At 44.1% G+C, this 25,593-nt stretch overlaps 1 protein-coding gene across 2 annotated transcripts in view; it reads right to left on the bottom strand.

Annotated features, from left to right (window-relative positions):
• Window positions 1–2,053: 2,053 nt before the first annotated feature.
• LOC134608798 (uncharacterized) overlaps window positions 2,054–25,593 on the bottom strand; it is a 162,077-nt gene continuing 138,537 nt past the window's right edge. For both annotated transcript variants that reach the window (XM_063451905.1, XM_063451906.1), the window contains exons 6-10: window positions 24,662–24,760; window positions 11,925–11,985; window positions 11,023–11,188; window positions 8,996–9,156; window positions 2,054–2,755 (exon numbers count right to left, since the gene is read on the bottom strand). In XM_063451905.1, coding sequence (XP_063307975.1) covers window positions 2,700–2,755; window positions 8,996–9,156; window positions 11,023–11,188; window positions 11,925–11,985; window positions 24,662–24,760 — 543 coding nt within the window. In that variant the 3' untranslated portion in view covers window positions 2,054–2,699. The remainder of the gene's footprint in view (window positions 2,756–8,995; window positions 9,157–11,022; window positions 11,189–11,924; window positions 11,986–24,661; window positions 24,761–25,593) is intronic.

The raw sequence follows: 25,593 nt of genomic DNA on the forward strand, positions 1-25,593 counted from the left end.
GTACGTTGTCTGTTGTAGCAAGAAGGGTGGATGAGTACTTTGCGACTGAGTCGTGTAGGAGTTGGGACAAAAAATTACTCAAGCTTCCAAGGGCTATATGACAAGCTTGGAAGCTCCATTTAATTTACCCCCTTAATATCAGGCAACGTAGCGAGCTATAAAGTAATGCAGACTGGTGCAGGGCTAGGGCCACTACATGGATGGGGAGTGTTTAGGTTGCGCCTGTGATATGGATAAGACACAGTTATGTCAGGGTACAGGTGAGTGTATGTAAGGGCAGGTTGCTCTTTGCAGTGCCGTGTGGTACGGATGTGAGGGCCAGTAAGCTAGAACCGGTGAACATACCAGCAAAGAAATGTGAATAAGCCCATTTTGCCCCCTATTATCAGTGAAGTGGTGTCGGTGAGGAAGTGGGACACTGTGTAAGGAAATAGCGAATACAGGCATTCAGTCTGTCGAGGTGGACCTCATATTTAGCGTAATAGAAGACCTATATGGTTACAAAGCATAGCGAGTTTTAGGTAATGTGCTATAAAACTAAGCAGAAGTCTGTAAGGCAAGTCTGCATGTGTGACCGTCCTCAAGTAGTTGTTGCAGCATACGAGTCTCTCGTGGGGTTCCGTGGGGTGAACGGGATAACTGCAGCCGGGTTCCGTGTGTGGAGCTCTGAGAGCGGTGGTTTGGCCCATATTGCTCAGACTGTCTTGCGGCAGTCCCAGGTCATTTAACAGTCCTGTTGCGTCTCGGAGGTCTTGAAGCGGGTACGTGGAGTCTCCGTGCATGACAAGGAGGGTGCGAGATAGACGCCAGCGTATATTTCTTTGCTGGAGGAGCGAGGTAAGTGGTTTGAAGGACCTCCGCCAGGCCAATGTGCTGTTGGAGAGATCCTGGAAGAAAGCTAGTGACATGTTCTCAAATTGGTATAGGGATATCCCCTTAAGGGCCGCAAGGACTGCTGCTTTGTCGGCCCCGGATCGGAAGTGGACCACCAAGTCTCTCGGGACAGCTGCTGGTGCCTTAGCCAGTTTAGGGAGTCGAAATAGGCCATCCAGGACAATAGCTTTAGCCTGGCGTGACGGCATAAGGGCGGCCATGAGTCTCCTCAAGAAGTGCGGTAACTCTGCGTCCGGGACATCCTCCTACGATGCGGCCTGTCAGGCCCTGTAGGCCTCCGCTGATCGTGGCTATGTCCGCCTGAAGGGTGGCTTTCAGGTCCGCCAGGAGCTCTTTAAGCACAGCGGTGGTAACGGGTGCTGAATCCGGAGCTGATGGAGCCGGCTTTGGCTTCGCTGGGGCCGGTAAGACCACTTCTTCCCCGTCCATGGACAGCTCGTCGGAGAAATCCGAGCAACCACCCGATAGGGTGGCCATTTTAGGTCCGCACGCGCCCTGTGCTTGCCTCCACAAGTCACCGATATTCATCCCCATGTTTGGTCTATCGGGCTTGGGCTTTTTAGTTTTGCGACCCATGGCTCCTGGGCTAGCTGATGTTGTTCCCTGGGTCCAAATAGTGGCGTTTTCGGCTTCAAAAAGCGGGTTTTCAGCTGCATTTAGCTCGGAGCTACAATAGCTTGCGACCAGTTGCTTCAGTGGCTAGGCTCCGCCCCACTGTCCTACAATCTTTATCGCAAACTAGGTGCTCAGTACAGGAAGAAAGACTATACAAGAATGGATTTTGCATTCAATGTTAATACCAATCAGACTATGGGGATGTAGTAAATGCATCTGCACCGCAAAGATATCGCCATTCAAAAGACATCTAAATTAAGTGATTTTTGGTGCATGGACTTTGCCCCTTTTTTTGTGTTTTCCTCATTAAGACCTTTAAGAGGTTGTTCACATTAGGCATCATCACAACCAACATAAGATAACAGTAGTGGACTGACCAAAGATGTTATTATTGATATCTTCACAGAAGGTGGAGTGGCTGCTCCGAAGTAATCCAAACACAACACTCTATAACTTTATACATACATACATATATATATATATATATATATATATATATATGTTACATTAAAGTGTTTAACTCATAATTCTGTATAATCGGTGTTGTCCTCCAATATAATCACACTTCCCATAATTGTGATATGTCAAAATTGTCTAACTCTCAAATGCAGATGTATGCTGTAACATTTTTGTCTAGCTCATGTCCATTTCTCTGGAAAAAAAGTCCAGCAGTTACTCTAGTATCGGTGTGTGGAGAATTAATAGTGGTTTCTGTGAAAAGTATAAAATATAATACAGGATATATAATTCAATTATGTTAATGTGTGTGTTTGTTTACTTTGTAAACAATTCTGACATTCTTGGGGTGCTAACAAATAAAAACAAAAATGTATTTGCTATTCTTATTTGACCAAGCATCACGATAAGCAGGACTAAAAAAAATTCAGCTCTACACTTTTAATTTGCATAATAATAATAATAATAATTTATATTTGTTGCAGAAAGGCCCTAAAAAATTATCATGTATAACACATATTAGCTTGTTCCCTTTTGCTAAACATTTTGCAAATATAACTCATCTATGAAACTCAGAATAGTCAAATGTTTCAAGCAATCAAAGACATTCACTAAATCTTGAATTTTGAAACAGAGAATGGAGTTTTAAAATGTCGGAAGAAAAAAAAATTAAAAGCTGGATAATTTTCAATTTTGGCCATTCGATATACACACATCCAAATTAATGTTCAGTTTCAAACTGAAGCATCAGCTTGAGAAAGGATCTCTGCAAATAATTCGAGGTCTACATCTGAAACAAGAAAAAACAAAACAATTAGTGCTAGAACAGATCAAGCAACAAGTTGTAAATGCAAAGTAAACAGTAAGCATAAAAAACAGTGAGGTGAAAATATTTATTTTTTCTATGTTTAGGATGTTTTGTGCCACAGTACATGCATGGTTCCAATTGATAATCTAAAGTCCCTGCTTTCTAAGCAACGCTTATTCCGGGAAATAGCTGATCAGTGGATCAATGTAATTAAAGCGGCACTGTCATGCCGAACTTACCTTTCCCCCAATCGATTCCTCTTCTCTCCCTCTCTCAGGATCTGTTCTTCATTTCTTCCTGTCTGCTCTAGTTTTCTTTAAAAATTAAGACAAAGTAGGGGCTATTTCTCTTCTGGAGGTTTCCTACGCCATGACCAGCGGAGGAGCAAAGTGTGCTTCGTTTCCGGTGGTCAGAGCAATTTTCCCATGATGCCTCCTGTCAGTATTGCCGAACGTCCTGTCACTTAGACAGAACGCCGGCAAAACTGCCGGATTGCATCCTAACAGAATAAGAACAGTTACTTTATTCGTGTTAGAACGCAATACGGGACTTTGTTCGGATCGCAATTTCATTCGAATGAATGAAACTCCAATCCTATTCATGCTGTGGCTGCATCTTGCAGCTGTCGTTCCCTCACATTTCCAAACCTCACCCTTTGCCCTTTGAGTGCCAATATCCAAGTGGGCGGATAATCTGAGGATATCAAACAGGCTGGGTGGAGATAAGAAAAATCAATTGTCTGCAAGTATTTGAGACCAGGAGGGATGAAAAAGAAAAAAATAATTGTCCTGACAGGCCATTTCTGTGTCACTCAACAGGTCTAATACTCCTAAGGGGGTTTCTGCTGTTGGGGCTTCTGTCCCTCTCCTTACTTTCCACTGTTGTCCTCCCGTGTCACGGATGAGTCGGATCTTCTCTCATCGACAGTGTAAGTATCTCTTCTCCATGTGGTACCAGCAGGGTTCCTGAGGCACCCCACCGGTACCCTAGGTTACGTTCACTCAGTTGCCTGGTGACCAGCTAAAGGCTCCTTCTCTAGAGTAGGACAGTAAACAGCAGGTCATCAAAGACACGGATGTCTTAGCGCTCTACGCGCACTGAGGGTTGTTTTCTGGCTCGGCCAACATTGCCATTTTGACTGAGATGTCCCTCGTGACAGCAATAATATCCCCGGGAACATCCGAAGAGGTGGCAGGAGCCTTCCTGATCCTGAAGGCAGACATTGTAGGTGTATTTTCCCATTCTCACTTTGCTTCCAGGGCCGCTGCTACCTTGTTGGCAAATGAAGGTATGGCTTCTGGGCCCACACTTTCTGGCGTTCTGCATAATCATCTACCAGGAACAGATAGCCCAACACAAAACCTAAAACCATAAAAGTACCCCAAAACATAATAAAAACATACAATAACCCCACATATTATACATCCCCAAATGGCCCTGATCTGAGCACCCAAGTTGTCCAAATAGCGCTCAGATCAATGCAGTGTAGAGGAAACGCCACCGTGTCAAAGTTCTGACTGGCCACACATGTGGTCCTATGCCCAAAATAGTTCCAGGTTGCAAAGTGGTTCAAAACCCCAGACCAAGTTGTCCCGGAACCGCACAGTCATCTCATGCCGAAAACAGTTCCATAACATTTGTGGCCAAGTACCGCTGAGGACCATTCGTGGGTTCTGTTCATGCGAACGACTGGGCAGGGTAATTCCCGAACTGTGTCTCCGACCTGGACCATAGTCGGTGGGTAGGAGGCAAGCTTCCACACTCCTTCAGGTGTTTGTGGCAAACGTTTGTGGGAAGGAGCGTTTGTCACACTGACATTATAGCTATCTGCACTGACATTTTTGATATACGCAAAACGGTGGCACAACTTCAAACACACCAGGCGAACCTGTCCATCCAAATGGCGGTTTTGGAGGACCGGAAACGTTGTAACCATGTCATAATTTGCAGCATTCCAGCTGCAATGACAGCCAAAGAGCTACCTACTACATTCGGAAGCTAATGGCAACTATCTTACCTCATCCTGTTGCAAAAAAAATGACCATCGAATATACCGCATCACAGTCTCAGCCAAAGCCCCATCGGATTTTGTCAGAGATGTCATCCTTCGCTGCATGACCTTCCACGACAAACTCTACATCATGACTGCCCTTAAGGGCAAAACCCCTCTTCCTTTTAAGGACATTTTCCATGCATCCACTACTCTCTCAGTAAAGTAATATTTCCTGATAGTATTTTTTTTATATTCTTTATTTTTGTAGTGCTTAGAGTTACAAACATGCTTATATCGCCACGACAGCAGATACAAGCCGATGGAATAACAAAGAATAAACAGTTTCATGGCAATCATTGACAGCACAAATTTTTAAAAGGAATCAGGCTAGGCATAAATGTCTATACCATTAGTTTCAATCAGGCTGCTAGCTACGAAAGGTAGGATAGACATTTTGGTTAACATCAGAAACTTATAAAGATTAACATACCATAAACAAGCATAGGTAATATGCTAGAGATCCAATGCAACATTTTCATACTATCCAGTGATTCGCTATATTGTAGGTTACATTAAATTGCGTTTGTCTCGATTAGAGTCCTGCATAGCAGGTTGAGTGTTAACGTGCCTAACAAACGTGTCTAGAGATAGGGGAAATGTTGCACTCATTAGATAATTTCAACAGGGAATACCAATGTAAAGTTCCAATGTAAATTCTATCATAGGACCTTGGTAAACCGTAGAGCCACATAACACTTGTCGCATTGCTTCAATGCCATCTGTGTGGGGGATAACTGTGTATAAGCTTTTGACATCCATAGTGATGAATGTAGGAGGTTGGTCTCCAAATTCCAAAGTTTTGATTCTACACAAGAGGGTCTGTGTGTCCTTGATGCAGGTGTCTAACTCCTCCACAGGTCCCTTAAATATATGATCTAACCACTGTGCTATGGGCTCTAAAATGCCCCCTATAGCAGATACAATGGGACGGCCTGGGGGTTTATGCATACTCTTGTGGATTTTTGGTATACTGTATATAATAGGAGTACGAGGGTATTGTTTATTCAAAAATGTATGTAGATCTTGACTGATATATCCAGCTCTGAGGCCCATGTCAATAACATCAGAGATCTTTCTTTGAATTTCTACAGTAGGGTCACCCGAAAAGGGGCGATAGGTGTTCAAATCTTGGAGTTGATGATTAAGATCTTCTGCGTAGTCCGTGTAATTCATAAGGACCACACCGCCACCGTTGTCCGCTGAACGGATAACTATAGTGCGGTCTTTAGATAAACTGTCAAGAAGTTGTCGCTCCTTTTTACTGATGTTATGTCTCTTATCGTGACGTTTGGATAATACTTCTTGTGTCATCTTGGATGTGGTGGCAAGAAATGTCTTAATGGATGGTTTATTGGTTTGTGGATCGAACGTGGACTTGGCTTCAAATTTCTCCACGCTCCCTGGCGTTGGCATTGGCTTATTTTTATTAATGGTATGAAAAAATTCTTTGAGCCTCAGTTCCTGCCGAACTGGAATAATTCGGTGTTCCACTTAAAGGAATTCGCCGCGTTAGTGGGGACATATGATAGTCCCTTGCTCAAGATCTTCATCTCCATGTCATTTAATTGTCTGTCCGAGAGGTTGAAAACGGGGTTTACTTCCGATAGGGGGGTTTGCCTCTTCGTGCCATGTCTGACCTTGCGCCCTCTCCTGTTCCTGTACCCTCTTCGCCTCTGACCCTGCTCCGGGTAACTGTACCCGTCTCGGTCTGGCCTAAAAAAGCCGATGTTTCATTGGGGTTCTCGGTCTCCGACGTAGATTCCCCAGAGGTGACATCTATTGTCGGAATCTTGGGGCGGACAATCTTTCTGCGGAATCGCCTTGGTCTTGGTGGACGGTCACCCGATAGCCATCTGTATACACGATGGTCCTTGTAGTCTTGTTGGACCATCTCGAACTTTTGCTTCTTAAATCTGACCAATTCATTTTTATATTTGAGCAATTCCGATTTAAGTTGTTTCTGTAGCTTTACTCCATCCACTGAAGCCAGTAGAACCGCTTGTTCCACCTCTAATGTTACAATTTGCTGTTTGACTTCTGCAAGGTCGGTTTTAACATCCTTGATTGTTATGAGCATCAGATCTAAAGAGGCTTTATTTAAAACATGGGTCCAATCTCTGCACACTGTTGCTTTAAGTCTGCCAATTGTCGGTATATTCAATAACCTGAATCCACGCGGTATCATCTTAGCTTTAAAGTAGTCTGATAGAAATAGACCATGCAGGTCCAGATCCACACTTTTCTTGTGTAGCCGTAACAGTTTGAAATACACATCTCTAGATGTCGTGTGGTTAGGCAATTCTTTTTTTTTTTTTTTTAATTCTTTATTTTTGTGTGCACATGGTTAACATAGTTGTAAACTTAGCCACAACAGCTCACGCTCACATTTTCAGTAGACATTTAAAACATGGCTATTAGGACAATGCACATTTTTATAAAATATGATGAATACTTTTCAGCATTAATTACAGTGGTATTTTTCTTATGTTGGTTAGGCAATTCTTGGCCAGTTTCTTCCCATAAAATTTGGGATGCTTCCTCTGGGGTAAATTGTAATACTTCTGCATGTTCTATGTAGGTGCCAGCTTGCACGAGAAATTCATCCATATTATCAAACGAAAAGTTTAAGTATACACAGAAACTTTTAGAGAATCAATGGTGTAGTATTGACAATATTGTAGGAGCTTAACTTGCTCATGTAGGTTAAAGTGCTTTAAAAATAGCACTGCAGACGGGTGCATGAAGGGTTAGGAGGTAGAGCCCCACTCTCCCAGAAAATTACAAAAAATACTTGGAATCCCTGGACACCATAGACAAGCGCTTTAACCAATGGGACGTTGGCGTCCTTGGTTACTAAGCACCTACGAGTGTTAACCAATCAGAAGGCGGGCAGCGGTCAGGTGATCAAACCCGGAAATGAGTCCGGTCCTGACATTCATGGCGGCAAACGGTAACGAGCAGCCTGTGATAATCAGCTGTATGTAAGTACCTAAATTTATGTTCAATTTATTCCTTATAAAAGTGTGTTTCTTCATATTGAGATTTTGTATGTCCTGATGAAAGCTCCCTAGAGGAGCTGAAACATCGAATTTCTACATCAAGTAAACAATTTTGATTCAAATCCCTGAGTGCCGGTCTTTTTGCTATCTTCTACATTGGAGCCACCAGAGCACCAGGTACATTTACATATTTTTGTGGAGTGCAGGGGATTTTTCTAATTTTTGTGTATATATATATATATATATATATATATATATATATATATATATATATATATATAGAAAAAACTCCAAGGCCAGGCACTCCTCCTTCCAGATAGTTTAAAGTATTATAAGCCTAGGTGCAATCCCGCGTTATATACAGAGAAAAGTAATGAAGGGAGCACACTAGGTCTTAAGAAAAATGCAAAATTATTTACTGCATTCCAAAGAATACATCGCTGTGGTATACAAACAAATCAACGTTTCGACCCTGCGACCCATATATATATATACAAGTAAAAAATAAATAATATGCATATTTATACAATTCTACTTCTTAAGTTTGTATTTAAAGTAATTTAAACATATATTTGCTGTGTTATGATTTGTTTATATCCCTTCCTTCAAATAAATGTTATGCTAATATTTTTTTAAATTAAGAAGTGTTGATTGGTGATGAAGAGGTTTAATGATTTGCCTGATACTTATGTTAAAAGAGGCAAATACAGCAATACAAAGATATAGAGCAATGGGTAGAGGACAAGTAAAGTAAAGAGTTGCTAAGCACCATAAGCAACATGGCTTAATGTTGATGTACAGGTGCACTGTCCATGTGTGCAGTCCCGGATGCTCCCAGTATACCGCTCTAATATCACTTTCTCATTATCTGTCTAAATCCCGATGACAATGATAAACTGAGTGTGGAGGGTGGCCTCTAGACTGCATATTGTGGTAACATATTGTTACACAAAAACACTTTTGTAATAAAGTTACTGAAATAAGCTGGACTGATTATGGTGCTTAGTATGTCCCTTTAAAATTACTAAATATACTAATGCACAATTAGAGAAAGCAGAAATGAGACAGAGAAGATAAATTAGAGGTAAATACAAAAACAAAACAAAAAACATGAGTACTTAGAAAGACCAACAACCCATTGCAGGAATAAATGCAATGCAGTGATCAAACCTTGAAGAGATGAGTAATGTGGAGCTAAGTGCTGTAGGATTTGCAGAACTGTGCCAACGTCTTTTCCTTTTATGAGGCGAAGCATGTCTGATGTAAGGGTTCTGGGACGGTGTTCTAATGTGTTACTTGAAGAAGAAACTTGCAAATCATCCTGATGGGAGCTAATCGTGGAAAAGAAAGTTTGTTTATAATTTATCAAATAAATCATTGTACACTTGCTCCCTGGTATTGAGTAAGCAAGTTGTCTATAGTTTGCCTTAAGTATCTTAAATGTGACAGTTGTTCTGCATATTCTGACACGCTAGTATAGATTTTTTTTAATTATTATTAGTTTTTTTTTTTTTTTAAAGGACCACAATAGGCACCCAGACCACTTCAGCTCAATTAAGTGGTCTGGGTGCCAGGTACCCCTAGATTTAACCCTGCAGCAAAAAGAGAAACTGCTATGCTTACACTGCAGGGTTAATCCAGCCTCTAGTGGCTGTCTACCTGACAACCACTAGAGGAGCTTCTGCGATTTACACGGAGTAAATCACACTTATTTGACAATGGACATCCTCACGGACCTCCAGCATAAAAAAAGATCCCCATAGGAAAGCATTGAGTAATGCTTTCCTATGGGCGGGTTTGAATGCGCATTTGGCTCCACTCGGGAGCTGACGTCAATGGAGGAGCGCCGAGGTAAGCAAATAAATGGTTAAACATTTATTCGCCATGGAACAGGGCTCTAATCACCATTTAGGTGACTAGGGCTCTATAGCATTAGTAATACATTTGTAAAGCCTTTTCATATGGCATGGCAAAAGGAAAGATATGCTCAAACTTGCTCTACATCAAGCATGTGAAACTCAAAGGCTAGCCAAATAAACAAGGTTTAAGTTTATGTGGGCCGCAAAACAAAAACATCCCTTAAATATTCATAGAATCGTAGGTTTATTTTGAAAAGTACAGCATAAAAACAGCATCCCCCTCTAGTAAACCCCAGCCCCTGTTAAAAAAAAAAAAACCAACAACAGAATATTAGCCAACAAGCAGACTCCACTCACATTGCCGCTGCCAGTATACAACTTCGGAGTTCGGCCTCTGGTATACCCTCATTAGTGCTGTCCACCACTGTGCCAAAGCGGATCCTCCCGCTACTCCTTGAAACCCTGTGAAGGTGGAGCATGTTGACGTCACGTCAGAATATGATGTGGCGTCGCGTGCCTCCGTGCACCTCCAGGTCCTCCACTGTCCAGCCGTGGCCATCGCAACACTGACCAACACACACTCACTGTCAGGATCCCATCCTGACAACCAGGAACATATTTAATTTCTTCTGTTTTATTTCATACAGTTCCAGTTTTCACCACTAGTGGCCTCCCTAGCCACTAGTCATCTCAGTCTCTCTCACCTGCATAGCATGATTTATATCTGCTATAAAAGGCCACACCCGACTAAACCAAACGGCCATTACATTGAGAGAAGTTGTGTTCTGAACCTGACAAGTCTTCTGCTCCTGGCATTTACTGATACCTTCAATAGTCTTACATACCTTGAACCATCTTGATTTATTCCAACCTCATCTCCAATACGAACCATTTATATACTGGACTTTGTTTTGTAATTGATTTTGTTCCTACCTACCTGGATATTACAGACTTTCCTATTATTTGCAAGTATCCTAAAAGACCCTGAAACTGCAGTTCTGATTTCCAACCAAAGAGGCTGATCACCTCAATTGCAACCTTAACCAGTTTTACTTTATCCTTTATGTTCCTGTTTAGTTTTTAGAGCAGGTGCCTATTCTGCCTTAACAGTAAGCATGTACTCGCGGCTTGCTGGGCCGCAAAGATATTCATTGTTGGCTGCATGCGGCCCGGGAGTTTGACATGCTTGCTCTACATTATTATCTGTGCTATAATCAAGGAGTTATGTACCTGGGCTCGCTGGGCTGCAAATATATTCGTTGTTGGCCACATGCGGCCCGGGAGTGTGACATGCTTGCTCTACATTATTATCTTTGCTATAATCAAGGAGTTATGTACCTGGGCTGGTTCTTTTTAGAAGAGCTACTGGCTTCCTTCCTGCTTGGTTCTTCATCCAAACATATTCCAGACGTGCTATCAACATTATGTTCATAGAAGGATGAAGACTGTGCTGCTTCATTACATTCCACAAATTCCATCGTTGATGTCACCTGGCTTTTGGACTCTTGAAAACAAAAGGATTTTCATAAGAATTGCTAGAAATAAAACGGTCACATTTATCACACAAGTTAAACTTGAATGTTGAATAGTAATGCAACACACTGTAAACTCCCATTTCCTACACAGAGAAACACGAACAGCTTTGTAGTCACCGCCAGCAGTTGCCAAGTGGTGGAGGGGTAATACGCAAAATATCCTCAACATTGCTTCACCAGATCTGCACATAAACTCTTCACACAAATCTCTTTTCAAACAAATCTGTTCCCTGCTTCTCTCACAACCACTCAATCTATCCTAACCCAAGGGAAACTGCATACATCATGGACATACGAGTCCAGAAGGCGCTACTGGTATATTAAGATCTGGTGCAAAGAAGAAAAGTTAATGAATATAAATAAAGGCATGCGGCAGGGTTGTATAATGTTGTGGGTGGGTGGGCAGACCTAAAAAAAAAAGTGTCACTAAGTTAGACAACTGACATTTTTTATTTTTTTTTTCCTTTATTTCAGACAGTACACGCCAGTAGATTTCTACTGCAGTTCCTGTAACTCAGGTCTTGGTACATAAGTCATCATCAATGTTTTCTCTTCTTATTTTTCCCCGCGACCATGAGACAACTGAAATTTTTTTAACATATATTGACTACATGACATATCACTTCTAATGAAAAGTACACAATTACATGCTTCACACACTCACAGATTACATTATCATGTAAAATATATAGTGAAAATTAATACCAGAGATGTTTATTGTGTTGTGATTGTCAGAGACCGCAACCGCATTCTTATCATCTGGTTTCTAAAAGAAAAATATATAAATTGTTAAACAAACTAAAAAGGTTTTATATTAAAATTGTGTTTAATGTGCTTTTAAAGGCAATACAAAAATTAGGCTATATTCATTGATATTTCCAGTTCAGTGGAGACATTCATTATCCCCTCCTCTACGCGCTTTATTCCTTCCTAATTACTTACTTAATCCTGGTTAACAATAGAGTTCTTACTGGTTTATTCAGTGCTGTGATTTATATAGATATAAATATACCTATCTGTAACGGACCGTTTCAGCATACAAGAGGATAAAACCCAGTTTAGGCGATAATCCCCTTTCCTCAGAAAGGCACAGCTACTGCAGAACATCAGAACTCACGAACTGGATATAGGTGAATAAGGTAGCACTCCAGCTGGAACCTCACAAATAGCTGCTAGCAGATGAATAGGAAAAGCAGACATCAGCTTACACTCCTAGCAGTCAAATCTCCAACAGCATACAGTGAATCCCCCCAAGAACGAGACAAGGCTCCGTGTTGAAGGTCAAGCAGTGGTCTGAGGTGCTGGGCACCCAGCCTGGTTTTTATTACATGAGTACACATACAGGCCACACCCAGGGGGAGGCATAAAATAACCAATAACATAGATGTTACCTCCCACACATCCCCTCCCCTTAGTGTGACACTTAATCCCATTATGTGTACAGTTCAAAATATACTTTTACACAACTTTCATAACTTTACAACCATACATCACATTCACATAAAAATACATATCCACAATCAATCCATTCAGGGGAACAACATATTAAAAAATGGCATGAATCCGACCAGGGGTTAAAAAGTTACTAAAAGTATCTTTTGTTCCTTCTGGCTCAAACAGTAAAAGTAAAACATCCCCACAATGCATCCTGGCTTCCTCCCTTCTGCCCTGGAGATAATTGGAGAGGAAATCTAATTATCCAGGACTAGAGGCAGACTCCATTAACCACATGGTTGCAAAACAACATAAAACTCTTTAAAATACATAAAGTCACTTTTTATACATTAAACACAGACATTTAACATATCCCCAGATAGCTCAGGTCTGCGTGCACATTATTAGGTGAATGGCACGCAGACCACACAAATACAGTTTAATTGCCATGGAGCCAAAGTCTTTCCCATAGTCTTTCATTATATGAATAGGCTCCATGGCATAGCTATCTGGGGGGTATCACTGCTCACACAGGGCAAGTACCGAATGGCCCCACTGTATTTAAAGGGCCAGAATGAGTGACATGCACTCTGTTAGGGCCGAATACTGTTTGTAAAGGGCCCAATCTCCCAGGGCCATAGTCCAAAGGCAGCAGGCGGGCAACCAGGCTTCTCCAGTTCTCAGTGGCGAGGTTGGTTTCATCACATCTCTCCCCCTTTCCAAAAAGACTAACAGGGTACCTGACCTCCTGCCGGTCAGTGCCCTTGTTAGTCCAGCAACCCACCCACAAAGCAGAAACATCAGTACAGCCCACCCACAATAAATGGTTACTACACCTGGGTAGAGGAGAAAGTTGTCCATGTCCAGGTGCCTCACCCCGGCTGTGCAGGGGACTGGTAGGCTGCCTTGGTGGGTTGCTGAGTGGGCAGAGACCAGCGGTACTCTGTCCTGATGCCAGCACTACCACCGGAGTAGTCTGGTTGGAGCCTGGTTGCTGGAGACGGATTGTCTCCCCCTTCGTTGCATAGCTCTGCTGCTGAATGGGGAGACCGGTTGTCTCCCCCTTGGATACATAGTTCTGTCGTGGGGGGGTAGGACCGACCATCCCTACCCCCTGTGTGGTAAGTGCAGAGACCACGGTCCCATCTGCACCGGTGGGGGGCTTACCCCCTGGTACATTAAACTGCCGCTGGGGAGAGGGGGTAACAAGCTCCTCTCCCGATAGAACACTCTGCCCATTAATAATCCGCCGCTGGGGAGAGGTGGTAATAAGCTCCTCTCCCATGCATACTTCCATCATCGGCGGAGGGAGACCGACTGTCTCTTCTCCTAATACAGTGTCCTGCTGTTGGGGAAAGGAGACTGGGCTCCCAATTCCCAAAAAGTCACGCTGCTGCTGGGGGGTAGGACCAACTACCTCTGCCCCCTGTAACTCAGCCTGCCGCTGGGGACGGAGGACTCTGCTCTCCTCTCCCTCTACTTCACACTGCCGCTGGGGAATGGAGACTGGGCTCCCAATTCCCAAAAAATCATGCTGCTGCTGGGGGGTAGGACCAACTACCTCTGCCCCCTGTAACTCAGCCTGCCGCTGGGGAGGGAGGACGCTGCTCTCCTCTCCCTGCACTTCACACTGCCTTCCCGGCATATCACTCTGCTGCTGGGGGGTAGGACCAACTACCTCTGCCCCCTGTAACTCAGCCTGCCGCTGGGGAATGGAGACTGGGCTCCCAATTCCCTGCAGGGCCGGTGGAGAGACCTCGGTCCCATCTCTACAGGCCACCTGGGGTTCTTCCCAGTATATCTCTACAATATCTTCCCAGCGGAAGGGGTCTGGATCTGGGTCTGTCACCTTACTGTCCTGCTGAGCCTTCCCAATGAAGCGGAAGAGATCTTGGTAGTTTTGCTCCAGTTCCCACTCCAGGGCTGCTAGGTGAGCCAGGTCTTGCTCTACCTCATGGGGGTCATCCCACTCATGCCTAGCCTCCCTCTCATAGAAAATGTCCTGCAGTCTGGTTTGCGCAGGGCTCCCGAAGCCACGCTCTGCAAAGGACTCCCATAACAAGCCAGGACCATCAAACTCCTCTCCCTCTGGCTTGTCATGTTCGGCTGTCCAGGGTATATACTGTGCCATATACCACCAGAGCGCCTGGTAGGCATCCTCCAGCCATAGCTCCTGCCATACCCGGTGCTCTAGTTCCTTCACCCATTCCTCCAGGGGCTGCTCTCCCAGGAAGGGCATCCGCAGGGCCACTTGCTTCTGCAACCGCTGCTCTTCACTGGGGAGACTCTCACCCCGCTGGTATTGTACATTATCCAGGGCCTGGTACCAGATGCCTTTCCTTATTGCATCCCGGTCATCCATGTCACCCTTATTGTACTCCACTGCTGGTTCCATCCTGGTGCTGTCAGGGTCGCTGTACTCAGACATGCGTTGCCCTCAAATTGTAAATCCAAAGAAATGGTGTTCTGTAGCTGTCCTTCTGGCTGTAGGAACGATCCCGCCGCTGCCACCAATTGTAACGGACCGTTTCAGCATACAAGAGGATAAAACCCAGTTTAGGCGATAATCCCCTTTCCTCAGAAAGGCACAGCTACTGCAGAACATCAGAACTCACGAACTGGATATAGGTGAATAAGGTAGCACTCCAGCTGGAACCTCACAAATAGCTGCTAGCAGATGAATAGGAAAAGCAGACATCAGCTTACACTCCTAGCAGTCAAATCTCCAACAGCATACAGTGAATCCCCCCAAGAACGAGACAAGGCTCCGTGTTGAAGGTCAAGCAGTGGTCTGAGGTGCTGGGCACCCAGCCTGGTTTTTATTACATGAGTACACATACAGGCCACACCCAGGGGGAGGCATAAAATAACCAATAACATAGATGTTACCTCCCACACATCCCCTCCCCTTAGTGTGACACTTAATCCCATTATGTGTACAGTTCAAAATATACTTTTACACAACTTTCATAACTTTACAACCATACATCACATTCACATAAAAATACATATCCACAATCAATCCATTCAGGGGAACAACATATTAAAAAATGGCATGAATCCGACCAGGGGTTAAAAAGTTACTAAAAGTATCTTTTGTTCCTTCTGGCTCAAACAGTAAAAGTAAAACATCCCCACAATGCATCCTGGCTTCCTCCCTTCTGCCCTGGAGATAATTGGAGAGGAAATCTAATTATCCAGGACTAGAGGCAGACTCCATTAACCACATGGTTGCAAAACAACATAAAACTCTTTAAAATACATAAAGTCACTTTTTATACATTAAACACAGACATTTAACATATCCCCAGATAGCTCAGGTCTGCGTGCACATTATTAGGTGAATGGCACGCAGACCACACAAATACAGTTTAATTGCCATGGAGCCAAAGTCTTTCCCATAGTCTTTCATTATATGAATAGGCTCCATGGCATAGCTATCTGGGGGGTATCACTGCTCACACAGGGCAAGTACCGAATGGCCCCACTGTATTTAAAGGGCCAGAATGAGTGACATGCACTCTGTTAGGGCCGAATACTGTTTGTAAAGGGCCCAATCTCCCAGGGCCATAGTCCAAAGGCAGCAGGCGGGCAACCAGGCTTCTCCAGTTCTCAGTGGCGAGGTTGGTTTCATCACACTATCTTAATATCAATGACACACCATTACCTTCTGTAAAATACTTAATTGAATAAAAACACTGAAAATCACCCATGACATATGTTAACCTTTCATAGAACGCTCCAGTTTTTTTTGAACAGATATTTAAATTTAGCAACTGACATTACAATACAATCTAGGAGTAGAAGCCAAAATTTTGTTATTGGAAGCGAATGGATACCCCTTTTCCTGATAAGGGGTTCTTTGGGATTTTTCAGCAGAGACACAACAGACCTGTGAAATCCCAGCAAGCTGTAACACAGGGCCAGAATGGAGGTTTATTTTGGTCAAAAAAAGCAACCACTCCGTGACCTCTGTTGAGAGTGAGTTCTCCGGATATGTGAGGAAATGCTTAGCTTTCTCTGGCCCCAGCCAGATGGTTGGTCAAGACATAATTGCTGATGCCACCAAATGGCAGGAGGACCAAACAAATTGGGCACACTTGATTAGATTGGCAGAGATCAAGCTGAAACAGATTGGCTGAGATCAAGCTTACCAACAACATAACAAGTGGCAGATGACTGCTTTGGGAGCTGGTGCAGACGTCACTCCTCCCCAGTGATAGCGTGATGGAAGGTACAGTCAGTATATCTCCTCAGTGGTAGTGCATGGCTTTTGGACATGGCAAAGATGCCACACCTCTGCAAGGACAGTGTGAGTTCCAGGGAGAAACTACAGTCAGCATCTCCAGAGACAAAGTGTGGCTTTGGTACGTGCAAAGTAAGCAGTGGCGTCTCTAGGATTCATTTTTAGGGGGGGGGGCACATGGGCCAGGGACAAAAGTAGGGGGGCACATTTAACCCCGCCCTCGCCGCAGTTTGAACCCGCCCCCGACACAATGTGTGTTTTTTTTTTAAATAATCCCTGGTGGAGGATTCATTATTTTCCACCAGGGATTATTAAAAAAAATATTTCCCTTGATATAGTGCCATAGTTGCCAACATTTGAGACATTGGGACATTCAGCGCTCCCTGTACAGTGCTGCTACATGGCTGTGTGTATAATATCCTGGGACAGTCAGTGCTCCCTGTATAGTGTTGCTCTCTGTATAATACATGGCTGTGTGTATAATATCCTGGGACAGTCAGTGCTCCCTGTATAGTGTTGCTCTCTGTAAATACAGATCTGTTTGTGTATAATATCACAAGACAGAGAGCAGCACTATACAGGGAACACTGATTGTCCCAGGATATTATACAGACACAGACCTGTATTATACAGAGAACAGCACTATAGTATTATACAGATAGCTGAGCATATACCCCATGTCCCAATCTCTAGACTACAAGTACCTGTCAACAGCAGCTCCCAGATGCGTGTAACAGGGCTAAAGTGTGTGGCAGCTCACAGAGATGATTCAGTGGTAAAGCGCACTCGCTGGCAGAGCCAAACTGGAAAGCAGCCCTGGAAACAAATGTATGCCATTCCTACAGGTGTGTATATATATATATATATATATAGTACAGTGAGCACACAAGCTCACTGACATGCGCAAATAGGCTCACTGATAGACAAAACACTCTCTGACTCGCACACAGGCTTACTACAGACAAACTCACTTGTATAAACACAAGGCTCACTACAAAGAAGTTCAGGGACACACACATGCTCAATAAATAGAAGCTCACTGACACACACAAGCAGTACCATCTTAACAGTGTTAAGGGCCCCCGGGCAAAGCAGTGCACTGGGGCCCTTCCTACACAACAACTCACAGGAATAAAAATTTTAATTATTGATAGACTGCTGAGTACATACACAAAGTACACAAATACGAACACCGAGAGACTTCTGAATACACACACACACAGATTTCTGAATGCACACAGACGTTGTAGAATGCACACAGGCTGATTTATACACTTACACACACACAGCTGAGTCCATACACACACACAGACTGCTGAGTCCATACACACACACAGACTGCTGAGTCCATACACACACAGACTGCTGAGTCCATACACACACAGACTGCTGAGTCCATACACACACACTCACACACACACATACAGACTGCCGAGTCCATACACACATACAGACTGCCGAGTCCATACACACATACAGACTGCCGAGTCCATACACACATACAGACTGCCGAGTCCATACACACATACAGACTGCCGAGTCCATACACACATACAGACTGCCGAGTCCATACACACATACAGACTGCCGAGTCCATACACACATACAGACTGCCGAGTCCATACACACATACAGACTGCCGAGTCCATACACACATACAGACTGCCGAGTCCATACACACATACAGACTGCCGAGTCCATACACACATACAGACTGCCGAGTCCATACACACATACAGACTGCCGAGTCCATACACACATACAGACTGCCGAGTCCATACACACATACAGACTGCCGAGTCCATACACACATACAGACTGCCGAGTCCATACACACATACAGACTGCCGAGTCCATACACACATACAGACTGCCGAGTCCATACACACACACACATACACAGACTGCTGAGTCCATACACACATACGCAGACTGCTGAGTCCATACACACACACATACGCAGACTGCTGAGTCCATACACACACACATACACAGACTGCTGAGTCCATACACACATACGCAGACTGCTGAGTCCATACACAGACACAGACACACAGCCTGCTGAGTCCATACACACACACCAACTGCTGAGTCCATACACACAGAGAGACACACACACATACGCAGACTGCTGCGTCCATACACACACACACACAGACTGCTGAGTCCATACACACACACACAGACTGCTGAGTCCATACACACACACACACACACAGACTGCTGAGTCCATACACACATAGGCTGCTGAGTCCATATACACACACACACACACACACACACATATACACACAGACTGCAGAGTCCATACACACACAGACACACAGACTGCTAAGAGAGACTGCAGAGAGACTGCACAGAGAGACACACACACCGAGTCCATACACACACACACACACACAGACTGCTGAGTCCATACACACACAGACTGCTGAGTCCATACACACACAGACTGCTGAGTCCATACACACACAGACTGCTGAGTCCATACACACACAGACTGCTGAGTCCATACAAACACACACAGACACACAGACTGCTGAGTCCATACATACACACACACAGACACACACACAGACTGCTGAGTCATACACACACACACATACTGCTGAATCCATACACACACACACACTGCTGAGTCCATACACACACATTGCTGATTCCATACAGACTGCTGAGTTCATACACACACACAGACTGCTGAGTCCATACACACACACACACACACACACACACAGACTGCTGAGTCCATACACACACACACACAGACTGCTGAGTCCATACACACACACACACAGACTGCTGAGTCCATACACACACACACACACACAGACTGCTGAGTCCATACACACACACACACACACACACAGACTGCTGAGCAGGGCTGCCATCAGAAATTTTAGGGCCCCTGACAGCTCAAGATCTGGGCCCCCAGGGCCAGCCCCGAGTCTGCCCACAAGGATGAAGTGTGTGTGTGTGTATAGTGGATGTAGAATGTGTGTCATGGATGCAGTGTGTATAGTGGATGTAGAATGTGTGTAGTGGATGCGGTATGTGTGTCATGGATGCATTGTGTATAGTGGATGCAGATTGTAGGTTTTGTGTAATGTATGTAATGTTTGTATGCATGCATTAGATGCAGAGTGTGTGTGCAGTGAATGTAGGTGTGTGTATAGTGAATGCAGAGTGTATGTTTTTGCAGTGGATGTAGTGTGCATAGTAAATGTAGTGTGTATAGAGCATGTAGTGTGTTTGTAGTGAATGTAGTGTGTTTGTAGTGAGTGCAAAGTGTGTTTAGTAAATGTAGTGTGTTTGTAGTGAGTGCAACGTGTGTAAAGTGAATGCAGTGTGTGTGTAGTGCAAAGTGTGTTTAGTGAATGTAGTGTTTGTAGTGAGTGCAGAGAGTCTATAGTGAATGTAGTGTGAGTATGTGTAGTGCAGAGTGTGTTTAGTGAATGTAGTGTGTGTGTGTAGTGCAGAGTGTTTAGTGAATATAGTGTGTGTTTAGTGAATGTAGTGTGTGTGTAGTGCAGAGTGTGTACTTGTAAGGATGCAGTGTGTGTGTGTAAAATAGGGGGGAGGGGAGTATTTTTTTTATTTATTTGTGTATATTTCAATTTTTTTCCCCCCTCCCTGATTCTTACCGTGCCAGGGAGGGGGGGAGATCGCATTCCCTGGTGGTCCAGTGGCATGGTGGAGCGAGCCAGCCGCATTACATTGAAGAGGGGGCCCAGCAGCACACACTGTCTTCATTTCCAGCTCCTCTCTGACTAACTCTCGCGAGACAGGTCTGCGTGCTGTGCGGAGCGTTGCCATGGCAACGCGCTGGCGACCGCAGGGCGTAGGGAAGTTAGACAGAGAACAGCTGGAAAGGAGGACAGAGTGTGCTGCTGGGCCCCCTCTGTACAGGTAGCAGGGGGCCCTCTGTGCACATATATATAGCAAAAATCACTATTTATATATATATATATATATATATATATATATATATCTAAGTGCACATAAGGAATGTGGGGCTCGGACTGCCAGAGTAGTTCGGCCCCCCAGGCCCATGACAACCGTTATGGTTGTCATGCCCTCATGGCGGTCCTGCTGCTGAGTCCACACACATACACACACACACACAGACTGCTGAGTCCATATATATATATACACACACACACACACACACACACACACACACACACAGACTGCTGAGTCCATACACACACACACACAGACTGCCGAGTCCATACACACACACACAGACGCAGACTGCCGAGTCCACACACACACACACAGACGCAGACTGCTGAGTCCACACACACACACAGACGCAGACTGCTGAGTCCACACACACACACAGGCGCAGACTGCTGAGTCCACACACACACACAGGCGCAGACTGCTGAGTCCACACACACAGACACAGACTGCTGAGTCCACACACACAGACACAGACTGCTGAGTCCACACACACACACACAGACTGCTGAGTGCACACACACATAGACTGCTGAGTCCACACACACACAGACTGCTGAGTCCACACACACACACAGACGCAGACTGCTGAGTCCACACACACACACAGACGCAGACTGCTGAGTCCACACACACACACAGACGCAGACTGCCGAGTCCACACACACACACAGACGCAGACTGCTGAGTCCACACACACACACAGACGCAGACTGCTGAGTCCACACACACAGACACAGACTGCTGAGTCCACACACACAGACACAGACTGCTGAGTCCACACACACAGACACAGACTGCTGAGTCCACACACACACAGACACAGACTGCAGAGTCCACACACACACACACAGACTGCTGAGTGCACACACACAGACTGCTGAGTCCACACACACACACAGACTGCTGAGTCCACACACACACACAGACTGCTGAGTCCACACACACACACAGACTGCTGAGTCCACACACACACACAGACTGCTGAGTCCACACACACACACAGACTGCTGAGTCCACACACACACACAGACTGCTGAGTCCACACACACACACAGACTGCTGAGTCCATACACACACACAGACTGCTGAGTCCACACACACACAGACTGCTGAGTCCATACACACACAGACACACAGACTGCTGAGTCCATACACACACAGACACACAGACTGCTGAGTCCATACACACACAGACACACAGACTGCTGAGTCCATACACACACACACAGACTGCTGAGTCCATACACACACAAACAAGCTTCCTCACTAGCAGACAGACACACACACACACACACACACACACAAACCTACCTGTCACTGGAGCCTGTTGCTGGTGGTCAGGCAGCCATCTTCCATGCTTTCCAGCAGCAGCATGGGCTGCTGCTTAACGGCGGGGCTTGTGTGCGAGGTGGGGCTTCGTTTGGGGACAGGGCCTGTGCCGGGGAGCCTGTCAGTGCTCCCTCCGGCCACAGACAGCCCCCAGCCCTGTTCCAGCTGCTCTGCCCTGCATTCTCTCGGTCACACACTGTTACAGCCCGAGGAAATAGAATTTAAACACATGGCCAGGTTGCTGGCATTTGGGGGGGCCCAGCATGATGTAGGGGGGGCCATGGCCCCCTCTGCCCCCCCCCCCCCCCAGCGACGCCATTAAGTAAGGGAACAGAGAGAAGGTGTGTTTGGCACCTCTACTGCTTCAGGGAGCAGTTGGCATCCTTAACCCCTTGAACACTTTCTGATCAAAACAAAACCTGAAATTTGTGCTATATGTTTGTCCAACCATAATTCACCTCTTTCATATTAAATGCACCCACACTTATTATATATCATTGTGTTAAGAAGAAGCAGGGCTTGCATTTCACATTAAATATATCTATATATGAAAAATAATTGTATATGAATTAAAACTAAAACAGTGTAAGTGTATATTATTTTCTTAGTTCTGCGTGACATTTTAACTGTGAATATCATAAAACTGTTAGCTTTTACTGCAATAGAATACACGTGTGTTCAGTGATGTCTCACGAGTACAAAAGTATCCCCCATATACAGGTTTTATAGGGTTTAGGAAACTTCAGGGTTTTCCCCTTTCCTGCTTTTACACATATAAATTTACCCGATTGGTCATGTTGCCTTTGAGACCATATAGCAGCAAAGGAATAAAAATTACCCCCAACATGGCATACCATTCGAAAAAGTAGACAACCCAGGGTATTCAAAATGGGTAATATGTCCAGTCTTTTTTTAGTAGCCAATAAGTGACAAAACACTGGCCAAAGTTAGCATTCATATTTGTTTTTTGTATTTTTCATAAATAAACTGCCCTTTCACTGATGATATCATCAGCATTATACATTTCACAAGTACAACAGTACCCTCATGTCCAGGATTTATTGTGTTTTAGAAAGTTACAGGGTCAAATATAAGACTTTCCTATTTACGTCTTTGCCAGATTGGTTATGTTGCCTTGGAGACCATATGGTAGCCCAGGAATGAAAATTACTCCCATCATGGCATATCATGGCATAGAATAAGACAACCCAGGGTGTTCCAAATTGGTTATGTCCAGTCTTTTTTTTAGTAGCCACTTAGTCACAAAACCTGGCCAAAGTTTGTGTTCATATTTGATTTTTGCATTTTTTTTAGTTTCATGTATGTCATCATCATTATGATACATTTTACTGCTTTAAAACACTCATTTGTGTTCAGAGACAGTAAAACCGTATCCCCATATCCAGGTTTTATGGTGTTTTGGAAAGTTACAGGGATAAATATAGGACTTGAAAATGACATTTTCAGGACCCTTCTGAGTTGTCAGGCAGGTCCTTCAAACTGTAACTAGTAAAGTCACATAATTATGTAAAAATATTACATAAATATACATGTACAATTTAAAGTCTATGTGTTCATTTATGCAATTATTTATGTAATCTCATTATATATAAATATATACACACACACGTAATTTAATTCTGCTGCTCAGGCTCTTGCGGTCTGAACAGTACATAGATAGTAACCCCTTTCACATTTCTTGCAATTGTACATCTCGGGTGTCTGGTTCACTGTTATATCGGAACACTCATGAATTGGGAGATCGGTAAAGAATCCTTAAAATATTGGGGGTGGAAACTAGAGGCCAACAGAAGGGTGTTGCGATCAGTGGGTTTACGGTCTAAAGCAATGCACAGCTGCAGGGGAGAGATACATATGCACAGACTCCCAGGATCTTATGCTGTCTCTAATTAACCCCATAACGCTGTTAAGGCGTTCCATGCCATCCACAATATAATGGGCTTTTAAGCAGTTTTGGAGGCATTCAACGCCATAACGGCTTTAATGCCCGGAAGCTCCAAAATACTCACCTGCAAACCGCTTCTCGGGAACTGCCTGAAAGCCAAGGCAGGCACCCACTGGTAAATCAGTCCCCACAGACCATGCTCTGTTAGAATTATCTTGTCCCCGCACTCAGTCTTGTCTGACTGCTCATTAAGCTGCACTGGGAAGTCTGATTGGGCTGCAACAAAAAGTCTGGGTGGGATTTGCACGCCCTTCGTGCATATACCCCAAAAACAAAAAACAAAAACAAATTAAATGCATATGGATTTCCATTTTTTGGATTTGGGCAGGCAATTTCCCGGTTTAATAAAATACTTTTTTTTGCCAGAATAGCCCTACTTATCCTGCCCCTAATATTATTCATACCTCACAGACATATATTTGTTAAATATAGAGCATGAGTCAACCTAATTCTAAAACAAGGAACAGTCATACTTTGGAATATAAGAGGTTATCAACTTACTACACCAGGTTCAGCCTTAATTTGGGATGCCTGCATAGCTTGACTCTTGGGCCATGTCATAGGCGATGTAGGCTCTTTTGAAAGTATTGTAGCAATGTTCTAAGATTGAAAAAAAAAAAAGAAAACTGCTAAAAGTAAGGGAAGAATATTAAATCTGCAAATGGTATTATGAGTGTTAGCGTTGTGTGTCAATGGATGTTTGTTATTTGGGTCTGTCTATATATACCAAAATAGTTGTGGTGGGGTAAAAAAAAAAAGTGTGGATGAAAACCCCTTACACTTTAAGACTTTAAGTAAGTGGATAGTTAATAAATTTCTAAACACAAATACACACACTAGTCAAGCCATGAGACTTGCTTTTTCCCACAGAAATCTCACTTTAACAGTGCTCTCACTACTGCAATGGATTCTGGGTAGGGATATTATAGAGAGCTTGGTGAGTTAAAGCATGGTACTGTGATTGGATACCCACCTTTGCAATAAGAAAATTCGCTAAATTTCATTCCTGCTATTTTATATATAGAGTGAGAAAAAACATATTTGATCCCTTGCTGATTTTGAACGTTTGCCCACTGATAATGAAATGATCAGTCTATATTTTTGAGAGACAGAATGATCAGTCTATATTTTTGAGAGACAGGCTGGAATACCCATCCACAACCCATTTTCAATGTCCTGGCTGATGGAAGGTGGTTCTCACCCAAGATTTGACAGTACATGGCCCCGTCCATTGTTCCTTTTATGCGATGCAGTTGTCCTGTCCCCTTAGCAGAAAAAACATCCCTAAAGCATAATGTTTCCACCTCCATGTTTGACAGTGGAGATGGTGTTCTTGGGGTCATAGGCAGCATTCCTCCTCCTCCAAACACGGCGAGTTGAGTTGATGCCAAAGAGCTTGATTTTGCGCTCATCTGACCACAACACTTTCACCC

The sequence above is a fragment of the Pelobates fuscus genome, chromosome 4 (assembly GCF_036172605.1).
Source record: "Pelobates fuscus isolate aPelFus1 chromosome 4, aPelFus1.pri, whole genome shotgun sequence".
In the NCBI taxonomy this organism is placed as follows: domain Eukaryota; kingdom Metazoa; phylum Chordata; class Amphibia; order Anura; family Pelobatidae; genus Pelobates; species Pelobates fuscus.